Here is a 13,318-nt window from a genome sequence, read left to right on the forward strand (position 1 = left end):
ACATTTGCCAGAGTAGATTTGTTCATCAACTGGGCTTAAAGAGGTATAATTCACACATGTGCAGTATTAGGAAATGCTGAGATGTAATGATTTAAATACACCAGCAACCACTGTGACACGGTTACTGCGGAGTATTTAACGTTAGCCAGAACCCCTGGCCGTTGTTACTGCTTCGGCATAGGAATAAGGGGTCCTGGACCCCCTTGGGTGGAGTGGGGGTAAAATTCTCTCAGTGCCCTCAGCTCTTGCAACATGGCAGGAGCTACAGTGATGCCAGGTGGCGACAGAGGCTCCCATCTCCCTGAGCACAGCACCGAACGCCCAGGCTGAGGGAGAAGGAACTGCTGCTGGACACGTCACTCTCAAGATGCTCCTGGGTCCCCTACACTTGATGCAAATGGAGCTGGGTCTTCCTGGCTTCATCCTCCTGGATGGTTGTTAGCACAGAGGTGGGGTTATGTGCACAAAACAAAGAAGGTCATTGGATAATCAAGAACCAGCATTCTAGACAGAAGAAAAAAGAGTAAAAAATAATTTTAATCATATCAAAAAGCCAAAACAAAGACTTGTTCAGGGACTGTCAGGACGCATCTTGGCAGCCTGCGCTCCGCTGTGTACCTGGGCTAGTGACTTGGGTCGTAAGCACAGTTCCAACCCTCAGAGGTGCTGGGATCTGTGGCACAGTCAGGTTTGCTCCAGTCTGCGGATGTGAGAGGACTGCATGCCTCTGCTGTGACATCTAAAACTGGACAGCTGTAGGGCCTGGAGACGGTGAACTGGGTCCTGCAAGCCAAGAGCAATATGCCGGGCTCCAAGCTGCAGCTTGTCCCTGAGGCATCTGTTCCTTCCTTGTCCCTTCCTTTGGCATTTTCAGAGTCCTTGGAGATGGGAGGACAAAGCAGGGCTCATAGCCGGAGAGGCTCCAGTGTGTTTGGGGAAGTCTGACCCAGGCTGGCCTCCCTCGCCCCCCACAGCGAGTGTTGTAGGTTCCTCCACAGCCCTGGGAAGCAGCGAGTTTCATAAGCTGCCAATGTTGGGGAAGCTCTTCAGTTTCTCAGGGAAGTCGTCTTTGTAGAGCACGGGGTCCGCTCGGTGCTCCACCACCTTGAGGGGCATGGTTCCGAAGACGGAAGCAAACTTATTGATACATTCAGACCTGCGGGTGAACGAGGGGGAGATGAGCAGAATGAGAGAGGCAGCAAAGGGCTATGATGGAAAGCAAGGTGACCCAGGCTCCTGGCTCTGGTCAGAGGAGAAAGTGAGTAGGATGCAGTCTGCAGGCTGGCAGGTCAGGACACCTGCCCCTCCCCCTCAAATTCCAGTCATTTTTCCAGCACTAGCAGGCCTCAAACCCAGGTGGATTAGCTCCAACAATCCTTAACCCCATCTCTGCCAGCAACAGCGAAGGAGGACGATAGAAAGGAAGACTGCTTGCTAAAGGAGGTGGGAGAAAGGCAAAGGAACCAAGGGAGTGGGGACTCTGAATTTTAAGCAGTGGGCACTTAGCTCCCCAGCACTCATGGATGGCCTGTAAATACCCAGCTATAAGCATGCTTTTCTGACAGCCCCAGCTCAGAGGGTTTCCTGTGTAACTGGTGTCACACTAAACCATGAACAAGAGCAACATGGTGACAAAAGTTGGACACAGCAGAGCAGGTCTTCCTCTGCTGCCCCCACTCCCTCAGAGGAGAGGGTCAGTCAGGCCAACTGAGTGTGTCAGCAGGGTGACCGGGAACAGGTCAGCACCAGGCCAGAGGGGAAAAAAGCCTGGGAAAAGCTCCTTTGAAGCTGGGGCCCAGAAGGATGGATTGCAGAGGGTCAGGGCCTGCTTAGGCAGCTGGCTCTGAGAGCTACAGCAGGAAAGGCTGAGGAGAGAGTGGTCACAGAGCAGGAGCTACTTCACGACACTCACTGCCACCTCTCTCCAGACGTGCCATAAGCTGCTTCCAAAATAAGTAACAGAGAAGAGCTCTGGGCTTGGGAAGATGGCCTTTGGGTCATCAGCTCTTCCCTGCCTTACACTTCCAAAAAGTGTGTGCCACAGAATCATGGACTTATGGCCACCAGTGTCAACAGATTACCAACACCACAAAGAGGTAACGTTCATTACAAGCTCTACTCAGAACGAGTAATAGCCCCAGGGCTCTGTCCTAATCTCTAGAGGGAAGGTTGAGAAACTAAAAGGTTAATGTGCGAAAGCTAAAAATAAAGTAACATTAAATGGGCCAAAGCTAAACCCAGGGGTTCCAGCTCTTGAGACTAAAGACTGAGTGACAAGACCCTAATCTTTATTAACCTGTGTGGCCCAATAGGAGGGGCGAAAGGCTACAACTCCAGAACCTCTGCTCCAGGCCAGATCATTTACCTTACATCTCACTGATTTCTCAAAGCACTCTAATCCCATTTTTCTATCAGCCTCATGTCAGAGGTGAGGAGAATAACATCAGAGAGGCTAAGTGAGTTGCTGGAGAATGACGGGTGGAACTGGGCCAGCACTGGCTGCTCTGTTCTCCACAACTGGGTCTCTGAGACTCACATGGGGACGGCCTCAGGGACACTAGGGGAGGGGTGACTCTTTTCACTCTTGCCTTAGAAGTTGTATTTTGAAATCATCTACTACCTAGTGGGCTTCCCTAAGGCTCCCACGCACCCTTAGTGTTGGCTAACCTCCCTTGACCCCTCTCTCCTCTCCCATCCATGCTTTAACCCTTTAGTTCCCAGTATCCCCCACTTCTTTCATTTCACATGTATTCTATGGAACTACCATCCAAGGATGGACACTAATACTCACAGAAGATATGGGTCATTCAGTGAAAACTGCCATATAGGCATGGGGTGTCTTCCTAACAGTCAGTAAGGTCTCCCTAACTACGGTGACTGTCCTTGATGACCCACAGAAAAACACATGGTAAGACCTTAGTGCTGAAGGCACTGCTCACTTTGAACGTAAGACAGGAAAATTCATCTCAAACGGATGGGGACACGGTGTCCCTGTTCACTAGCTGTCACGGTGTTGGGAGTGCTATCCAAGCTCCAGAGAAAGACCAGTCCACTCATGTGAGTGTCATGGCTGTTACAGAGGAAACTGCTCTCTGGCTGGATTTGAGCCTGCTTCACAGGAGGGAATGTCATACCTCATACAGTCCTGCTCAAAAGCCTATGTCCAGGTAGAACACGGCCATAGGCCCCAGTGCAGAATGTATTATTATCTTGATAAATGGTCATGCTATCAAACTACCTTCTAAATATTTACATATACTTACAGACCTGGCTGCTCTCAGTGTTGGTCAGAGAAGTTTCTTTATGCAGTGGGCAGGTCAACAGAGAGATTCTTAAGTGGTCAAAGTGCTGAGTGCTCAGGCCTAAGCAGGACATCTGTATCAAGCTCCTGTCTCTCACAAGGGTCAGGGAGGCAGAAAGAATGAAAGAGCCAGGGGAGGGGCAGGCGTACAGTGGGGTCTTGTCTTCTGGACATAGTATAGTTATTGCAAATATGAACTCACAGTAGCTAGGGTTCCTTGCACAGGACCTGATTGAGAGGAAACCAGCCCAAATCCCATGATTGATGGGGTATGTGAACTCCAGGCCCCATCCTTTACTGGGAGGTGCTGGCAATGGATAGCTGCAGGGGCAGGAAGATTCATTCTTTATTGAGGATGTAAGCACGGGTAGGCTTCCTACGTGCACTGAACAGTGTCACACGCATGTCATATGGGCAGTGCTAACTGAACTTAGGAGTTATAAAAAAAAAAAAAAGACATATACTTGGGAAGAAAATCTGTTGAGGGAAATAGGCAAGGATTTGAAGGGAAAGAAGTGATGTGATCATATTTCATTGTATGTAGCATGCAATCCTTGAGAATAAAAGTTTAAAGAGAATGAAAGATGAGGGATAAGCTATTGGGACCATGCCGAAGAGCTTCCTGCTCTTTAATCACAAGGCGAAGGCACAGAGCAGTCCCCTGGAAGACTGCAGCTCCTGTTGGGCGGGAGTGGCTCACAGCCCCTTAAGGAGTTTTGATGACATCTGTGACCAGATCTGCCAGCTGGGCCACTAGGTTGCTACCACTGGGTTTCAGGGCAGCCTGGTTGCAGTGGCTGCCCATCTGCTGGGGCAACTGTCTCTTCCCTCCACATAGTCTATGATGGGCAAGTGACACTGGGTCATTCTTGACAGGAAAGGCTCTTGGCTGTCTGCTTTCTTCTCCCACAGGGCACATGGCTGGGGGACAAGCAGGCTGAGGAAGGCGGAGAGCGTAACTGCCGCCCAGCCACCGTGAGAACTCTCCGAGTCTGCTTTTCCAACCGAGGGCACACTCAACTGCTAGGCATATCTGGGGAAGAGAGGATTGTGGACCTTATTTTCCTGTCACACACAGAGCCTTGGGACACTGTCAGGGCAATGGGTGTGAATAAACACTGCAGGGCCCAGCCTGGATCACAGGTGTTCAAGCATGTATTTAGTCCCTAACACGTAACAGCGCTTGGTACAAAGATGGTCGTATCTGTTCATATGCTTGACCGGACACTATAATTTGATATTTAATGGAAAAGCTGAAGTTCAGTAAGACAAGCCAACTTCCTTAGGTTAGACTCATTGGGAAAGACTGGACATAAAACTGCTTTAAAACAACACTGTCTGCCATTGCCCTTGGCAATGATTCTGGTCAAAGAGAGCAGCTAAAACTTGGTTCTTTCGGATCTAGAAGCCCCTGGAAATAGGCTGGAAGGAGTAAAAGCTACTTTCCTACTTAGTTGATAGTTCTCCAAGTCTAGGACTAAAGAAGCCGACTGAACCCCAGGCCCCAACACAAGGTCAAAGGATGGCAAAGCAGTTCCTAGGGCTCTGTCTGGTGACAGTGGGCTGTGTAGTTAGTTCCTAGGGCTCTGTCTGGTGACAGTGGGCTGTGTAGTTAGTTCCTAGGGCTCTGTCTGGTGACAGTGGGCTGTGTAGTTAGTTCCTAGGGCTCTGTCTGGTGACAGTGGGCTGTGTAGTTAGTTCCTAGGGCTCTGTCTGGTGACAGTGGGCTGTGTAGTGGAGGGCAATGATGAGCAGGCCAAGTGGAGGGCTCTTCTGTGAACCAGCTCCTTCTTCCAGCCTAAGTGCCTGACTTCTTAACCTGGTGCCTGACCTCCACCTACAGAGCTTTACTCACAGTTGCCAGTGCATTTGAAATCTGTCTCCTGTTGTTCCGCACAGAACCTCTCAAGGGGGTGGTTTGTTTTCCCCAGCTGCCCTTGGTCACTGGCATCTCACATGCTGTGACCTGCTGGCTTAGTGACTCTCTTTCCTTAGGTCTCTAGTAAACAATTAAGCTCTCAGACCCTGTCCGGGTGTGTGTCCCTTGAAGCTTTCTTGTTTTGGGCTTTACATACCCACCTTTCTTTCCTCTTCCCCAGCTGCTTCTGGTTTCGCCTACTATCTCCTAGATGTAGGAATGTTCCCATGCTTCCTTTGGCCTCTCCTAAGTCGACTGCTGTGTCTGGGCAGGTAACTTCCATACATCTTCATTTTTGCTGCCCTGTATAGAGGGCAGCCCCTCACAGCCACCATGCACTGATGCCTCCCATGATTTCATCTCCTGCAGCGTCCATGGCCAACTCTCCACCCTCCTCCTGGATTACTGCGGTGAAAGGTCCTGTCATTTCTCTTGACTCCAAAACCCAAGTTACTTCTGTCACTACTTTCCCCACAGCCTTCCCACACCTACAAATGTGGCAACAAAACTCTGGCTTGTCTTTCCTAGGAAAATCATGGGCGCTTTCATTTGTGATTCAAACTGTTAGTCTCCCTCTCTTCAATAATCTTTCTATCCTGAGGGTCACTTAAATTAATCTCGGAACAATTCCTTGAATGAGTTAGTCCCCTAGTCAAATCCTTGGTGGCTTCTCAGAGTCTGAAGGGAAAACTAAAGCACTTTAATTGGAAGTTCAGAGTCTTTGCAGACTGCCTCAGGGTGAGTCTCTTTGCACCAGTCGAACCAACCCTGAACGCACTGACCCAGCCTGTTACAGTGAGACTTGCTTGTCTTTCTCAGAGGATTGAGATCCATGTGTGTGTGCCATGTGAATGCTACCTCAGTGTTTACTGGGTTCCCTGAAGCTACAGTTGGGTGTGAGGAACTGAGCTGGGTCCTCAGGAAGAACAGCGAGCGCTCCTAACTGCTAAGCCGTCCAGCCCCCTGGTATCTCTGAAGCCTCCCCTCACATTTGTCACTTTTGACAAAATTCTTCTCAATAACCCACCTGCTAACAACAATTCTGTCTTGCCTCCCCCCATTATAAACTGCACTTTCCTTGGGGGATGCATCACAATGCAGTTTAGGTTTTACGTACATACAAACATATAATGGCTGCTGTGTGTCAGCCATTGCTGGTGAATATCGATCACCAAGTTCTACAAAGTGACTGTAATCTCAGAACAAACGGACTCAACATCCAGGCCTGTTTCACAATCTCTTCTGAACCAGCCCCATGGCTCCCTGCTCAGGACACTGTAACATCCTGCTGAGTGCTCTAGCCCTGCCCTTAGCACAGCTTCAAACCTGCTATGCCCTCAGGCTAGAGCAGAGTTGCTAACCCCAACAAGAACTCCAAGGCTGCCGGCCACCAGGTCAGCCTTCCTCCCTTTGCTGTACTGTAACCTCCGTCAACTCCACTGACAACCACCGCCTTAATGCTATGAAGTCTCCCCAACACAGGGAGTAAGGTAGGTCTTAATAACCGTCTTGCCTTCTCTGGTAGAATTACAACTGGGGCCTCTTCCCAATGAGCTATGGTAGATAATTAACTCCGCCATCCTTACGACATTTACAGTATTACAGGGGACACTCGTATATGATTTCACATCAACTGCTGGTAAAAGTCATGGCTTTTGAGTAAGATACCCATATGTGGGAGCTAAGGTGGTTATTTAGAGTTAGAAGAAATAAAACATCACAGAATCGAACAGCCAGTGGAAAATGTCTGGAGTGTTTTCCTGTGGCTGTGGACTTCAGAAGTGAACTGTCAGCAAACACACATACTGATTGGTGGGAACCTGAGCTGGAGGCCTCCTCTGAAGGCTACTGCAGCATCCTTGGAGTACACTTGGGTCCCTTGACAACGACGCTGATAGACGATAGAGCTTTGGGTCCTGAGTACAGAGGGGCATCTAAAGGAGTGAGCAGACTCAGGACGGTTCAGTCACCCTGCTGTTCCAACCTTCTGAGCCTGTCTGTCAGTCCTGCCCTCGGCAGGTGCATAGTGGGGTCAGCAGAAGCAGTTGGTCTCTGCTGGGTTGGGTTTAATCCTTTCTAATCAAGAATTACTGTAGCAGCTATATTACCCAGCTCACTCCATTCAAGTGACGACAGACAGTTAACCACTTCATCTATACAAAGGATCAGGTTCTAGAGCTTAAGGCCAGCTATATTTTTCAGACCCTTCCAACCATTACAAATTGAGTGAGTAGCATCCCAAATTAATTCAGTGGGTGACCTGGACTTGAACTGGCTCAATTCCCACAGTGCAAAAGGAGGTGCTGGCTCCCAGCAGCTGTCCTTCTATCTACAGCACAGTCCCATAGACAGGGGTGGAGGCTGGGAGGCTTCTCTTCAGAGCCGTACTCACCTCTCCACCATGTGAGTCTGGTCTAGCGAGAGTCCATCGATGGCTGTGCACTCAGGACACTTGAACTTCTTTCTTGGGGTTACCTGGCGAGGAAAATGAGACACACCTTGCTGTCAGTGTCCAGGACTATAAAGCCACGCCATGATGCCGCTGTACGGGCTTCTGTACACACATGCACATGCGCACACACCTCAGCACTCCTCCATTCAATCTGGGTTGCCTCAGCCAAGGACAGACTCCCAAGGGCCCAATAACAGTGCCTGCAGGGCTTGCGCCTTCTGTAACTGGGACGAAGTTGTGATGACAAGCTCCTTAATTCCTGTTTAATGACGGTTTTCTCACTGCCAAGGCCCTTGTATAAACACCATTTGTTCTTGCAGTCATGAGGGCGATGAAATACAGCCTCCCACAACTTGCAGCCAAACCTTAGTTCCAATAGGCAGCCTTTCGCCTTCTCTTGCTAAGGCCAAGGGCTGGGGCAGCACCTCTCCTGGAGCTGCCAGCTCATTCCCAATTCCCTTGGTGGGGATGGGAGGAACTAACCAGCCCTCCCCCGAGACTCCTCTGCACCCCACCCCCAAACCAGCGACTCTTGATGATCTAGCAAACCCAGGTGAGGCTGCTCCAGAGTGAGTAACAGGAAGGACAGGAGGATGTGCAGGCTGACCAGGGCGAGCCAGGGCTCATCTCCAACCGCACACTCACATCCACAGGAAGGAGCCACAGCTAAACACATGTTAAAAAAAGAAACTTAAGGTCTGGGGTCCCTGAAGAGCAGTCCTCACATTTTATAATCTTCTATTTTTCTTGCAGTCCCTTGCCCTGAGTCACTCAGGAACATGAGGGAGGTGAGTAAGATGTCACACGTTACCAGTCTAACCGTCGAAGACAGTGACTCTTCCTGGCTGAGAAAGTCAATTTCTCACTGCCCAATTTCACATGGGTTTCCAACCCCATGTAAAATACGATTCTGTCCATATGAGTGGACTTGTACTACTGACCTGTCACTTGGGCTATGACTTTGGCAAGCACAGAGTTTCAAGAATAAAATGGTATCTTTTCAGGCCCAAATGCTATGGCAAAGGTACTTCAAAGTACTGACAGCTGGGTCTTTAAAACCAAGGGTCAGGACAACTGCAAACTATTCTACTCTGTGCAGAGTCAGCACCTTACAGTCCCCATAGCTTCTCAGGCTCAGGGAACAGCGCTGGGTTCCAGAGAGCCAAGCAAGGGTGGCATGGGCTCTTACCTTAATGACAGCTTTCCCTGTGACATTGGCCACCAGGAAATTCATGGCAATGTCTTCACAGTTCATGTGAGCATCCACCCAGTTCTTGATGTCCCCAGGCATTTTGTAGGTGTACAGGTAATTAAAATACTGTTGATTGAGACAAGAATGAAGAAATACACAACAGGCAACTCAGTGAGACAGGGACAAGATTAAACACAAGACTTTACTGGTAGGGAGGGCAAAAAAAAATTAAGGGGCCCAGGGCCTTTAAAATGGGCTGGTAAGGGTTCACAGGTAAGGCTGATGTACACTAAGGCACATGTGTGTTGTGCACACACACACACACACACACTCACACACACACTCACACACATGGGAGGGTATTAAATGGTAGGAATGTGCTTTTCCTCATTAAGATTTACTTCAATGAGATTCTCGGGTAAGTGACAAAAGCAGATGTATCGCACACGCGTGCTCAGTTCCCCTTTAAAGTAAAAACATGCAAATAAATACACGGCAAATAGTTTTATTTATGAATATTACATGTAACCGATCATAGGTATATACTATGATTATATATTAGTGTAAAATAAATACTTTCATTGTCTTCCTATTAATGTGAAGTGTGAGCCAAACATGTAAGTGGTCTTAGGAATGCCCCAGCAGGTCTTTCTGTGGGCCACGCCCTGAGCTGAGAAGGAAGGCTTGTGAACAAGATCAGCCACAGAACAAGAATGAGGCAAACTTAAAATTACTGTAAGTTCCATGAGTGAACTAAAAATTACTGGATCAAAAATAATTAGCCTGTGTGACAGCATGCTCCTGCAGTCCTAGCACCTGGGGGCCTGAACCAGGAAGTCTATGAGTTCAAAGCCAGCCTGGGCACCTAGCTAGATCCTGCCTCCAAAAATAAATTTGTGAACAGATGAAGGAATAACTCCTGAAGTTATAAATGATAGCCTGCTTGGTTTGTTTTATTCAAACCAAAATCTATTTCTTGACCTAGAATTTCGGAAAAGAGGGAGCAGTAGTGATGAGTCACAACAGAGCAGCAAGGAGCTGCCCTGGGCTCTACAGTCTGTACTGTGAGGAGCTGCCCTGGGCTCTACAGTCTGTACTGTGAGGAGCTGCCCTGGGCTCTACAGTCTACAGTGAGGATCTGCCCTGGGCTCTACAGTCTACAGTGAGGATCTGCCCTGGGCTCTACAGTCTGTACTGTGAGGAGCTGCCCTGGGCTCTACAGTCTACAATCTCCTGGGCTCTACAGTCTGTACCGTGATGATCTGCTGGGCTCTACAGTCTGTACTGTGATGATCTGCCCTGGGCTCTACAGTCTGTACTGTGAGGAGTTGCCCTGGGCTCTACAGTCTATACTGTGAGGAGCTGCCCTGGGCTCTACAGTCTGTACAGTGAGAATCTGCCCTGGGCTCTACAGTCTACAGTGATGATCTGCCCTGGGCTCTACAGAGCTCTGTATAATAGTCTCCTACTACCCACAAAAGCACAAGCCCCTACCTTACCCTAAAAAAACAGTGGAGGGATGAGAGTTAAAATCGGCAATGCTCTTGTGGAGGACCCAGGGTCAGTTCCCAGCATCCACATTGTGTGGCTCACAACTGCTTGTAACTCCAGCTCAGGGCATCCGGTATGCCTGGGCCCTGCACTCATATCTACATAACTAAAAATAATAAAAGTGCACACTTTTGTGCCACAGGGTTTTTCTGTATACCTCTGGCTGTCCTGGAACTAGCTCTGTAGTGAAGGCTAGCCTTGACCTCAAAGAGGAAAATCTTAAAATAAGTCTGAGTCTCAGAACCATCACCTTATCAGAAACTGGTCAGTGTCTATATAGTAAGATTCATTCTATTAATCAATACAGATAACTTTAAGTTTCTAAATGTACTATGTAGAGGAAGGCAAGGCAGCCAGTTTGTGTGTTGTTGGCACTGGCAATACAGGAATCTAAAAAATACTCACGGAATCGCTCTCTCTATTGTAATTTTGCCTTTAGGAACCTATCATAATGGCCACAAGCACAATAATTATAAAAGAATATAAACTGCTACTTAAGCATTAGCTATTAGCATTCTCTGAAATGACAAAAAAATTAAATACCCAAGGTAGAGAAATTCTTTATGTGTGTGTGTGTGTGTGTGTGTGTGTGTGTGTGTGTGTGTGTCTGTGTAATTTAAGGAACATTAACACAGTGGCTTATTACCAATTATGCTACTAAGTAACTGTTCTTGAAGAAAAATGGATGGTATGAGGAAACACTTGTAATAATGAGACAGTAGGCAGAAGAGAATGTGTTCAACCATCTATGTGTGCAGAGGATACAAAAGGTGACACAGTCAGCGGCTTTTCCTTACCTGGCTGATAGGGATTTTTGGTGCCTCCATATTTACAAGGAGTACCATACAACACGGCTTTTCTAAGCCTTCTAGGGAAAGCATATCTCCTAAACCCAGTGAAGGCCCCAGAAACTAAACCCGTGAATCAAACAGGTGCAGCATTCAAACCACTGTGCCACCCTCACCTTGTGATAGAAGGCTGCGCCCGTGAGCACCATGGACACCTCATTGGTCCACTCTGACTCATACTTCCACTTGTTCATCTCGTGGTCCCAGAGATGCAGGCGGCCTGGGTAGCCCACCAGCCGGTCAGGAAATTCCCGCCAGACCTAGGGAAAGAAGCACAGCAGTGAGCCATCCCCGCCTGGGACGGCTCGGATGGGTGGGACAACCACAGTTGCTGAGGCTCCCAGACTGGCCCCGGCAGACCCCTGGGGTCAGGACAGGCTTCTGAGGACTCTGCTGGCTGGTGCTAGTGCTCCTCCAGTGTTCAGAGACAGAAGGATTTTGATTCCTTCTAGAACGTCCTGTGCATGCTCGACCATTTCAAGTCGTGTGGAAGAAGGGCTTGCTGAGTACTGCTTATGCTAGCTTAGACATGAAACTGGCTGCCCTGCCCTCCTTTGCATAGCGTACGTTTAGAAAATTAGACTTAGCTGTTTGATAAATAAAATGGATCTACTCACATGAATGAATCACACTCAGAGTGTGAACTCTGAGTGAGGTCTGGTGAGGTGGCAGCTCCCTGTGTATTCTGAGAATCAGCACTTCATGATTCCATGCCCTGGAGCATTCTGGGAACAACTGACTTCTATATTTAGGAAGGGTCCTCAGAGTTGACACTTTGGATGAACAGAAGAACACAGTGCACTAGCCATCCATGAGGCATGCCTGGTACTTCCATGTGTTTTCTGTAATTTAGTTTGACCTTTAGAAGCAAGGAGGGAGCCGAGGGGGTGGCTCAGTTGCTCAAGTACCTGCCACGAAATACCAGGATCTTGAGTTTAGGGTTCTTGAGATCCCTAAAACCCATGTAGGGAAAAAGCAGGTATACAGTGTCCCCCTCTAGCCACAGAAGAGGAGGCAGTGACAGGCAGACCTCTGAAGCCTGGGCTAGGTAAATCACTAAAATTTCTCAAAAAATTAAGGTGGAAATGATCAAGGAAAGACACTGATGTTAACTGTAGGCACTGCACCTGTACACCTGTGTGCACACAGCCACACTAACATGGGACCACGTGAGATGGCTCTGTGACTAAAGGCACAATCCACCAAGCCTGGTGACCTGCATTCACCCTGAAGACTCACATGGTAGGAGAGAGGTGACTGGCAGATTATTCTGACCTTCACTTGTGCACCGGGGCACACCCACACCACACTCACAATGATACGTTAAAATGTGATAAAAGGCTTTTTAAAAAAAATCCTAAGCATGCTCCACTTTCCCAGTTCCCACCCCACATACAATGAAAGAAGCGATAAGCAGGGACATCTTTGCTGCCCGCCGCCATGATGCTCTGTCTCCTCAGCTGAAGTCTAAGGGTGGGCTTACGCCCCCATAGGCCCCACTTATTTCCTTGGACACTCTCTCAGGGGTTCACCTCATCTGAGCTGCTCAACTTCACTTAATACTGCTTTTTGGGAATGGCCAAGCATGCTGGGGTGGGACTTTTCTGCAATGCACTTTCTGGGGGCCACTCATGCTAGTTCAACCGGCTAGACTGAAGGGACAGCCCCGTCAGCTCCACACCGATATAGCCTATCTAGGACACAGCTTACAGGAAACACAACACCAACAACTGCCGGAATAGAGCACGGCTTCCAGCCCGGAAAGGTCCCCTCAAGCCTCTCTGCTGTGGTAGCCCACTTGTTCCTCAAGTGCTGATGCCCCAGCCGCCTCTGTTCTCCTTTCTGGATTCATTACAAAGTCCTGCTGGCTCTACTCCAGGCCACCTCTGCTCCTCTGTGGATCTCCAGCCAGATCCCATGATGGCCACCTCTTCATCCCCTGCTGCACCTCCTGTCCTTCCAAACTGTAACTTGCATCTCTAACTGGACCAGTCTGGAAGTCCTACAAGTATTCTGCATAATTCAGCAGTATTCTGTCCTATTGTTTCATGAATAT

The 13,318-nt window shown here is 48.7% G+C and overlaps 1 protein-coding gene across 3 annotated transcripts in view; it reads right to left on the reverse strand.

The window, feature by feature from the left end:
* Window positions 1-411: 411 nt before the first annotated feature.
* EXT2 (exostosin glycosyltransferase 2) overlaps window positions 412-13,318 on the reverse strand; it is a 129,529-nt gene continuing 116,622 nt past the window's right edge. For 2 of the 3 annotated variants that reach the window (XM_080931181.1, XM_080931180.1), the window contains exons 11-14: window positions 11,379-11,522; window positions 8,861-8,989; window positions 7,612-7,694; window positions 519-1,156 (exon numbers count right to left, since the gene is read on the reverse strand). In XM_080931181.1, the coding sequence (XP_080787307.1) occupies window positions 1,018-1,156; window positions 7,612-7,694; window positions 8,861-8,989; window positions 11,379-11,522 (495 nt within the window). In that variant the 3' untranslated portion in view covers window positions 519-1,017. The other variant, XR_013975384.1, reaches the window with a different exon arrangement.

The sequence above is a fragment of the Micromys minutus genome (assembly GCF_963924665.1).
Source record: "Micromys minutus genome assembly, chromosome: 17".
Classification (NCBI taxonomy): domain Eukaryota; kingdom Metazoa; phylum Chordata; class Mammalia; order Rodentia; family Muridae; genus Micromys; species Micromys minutus.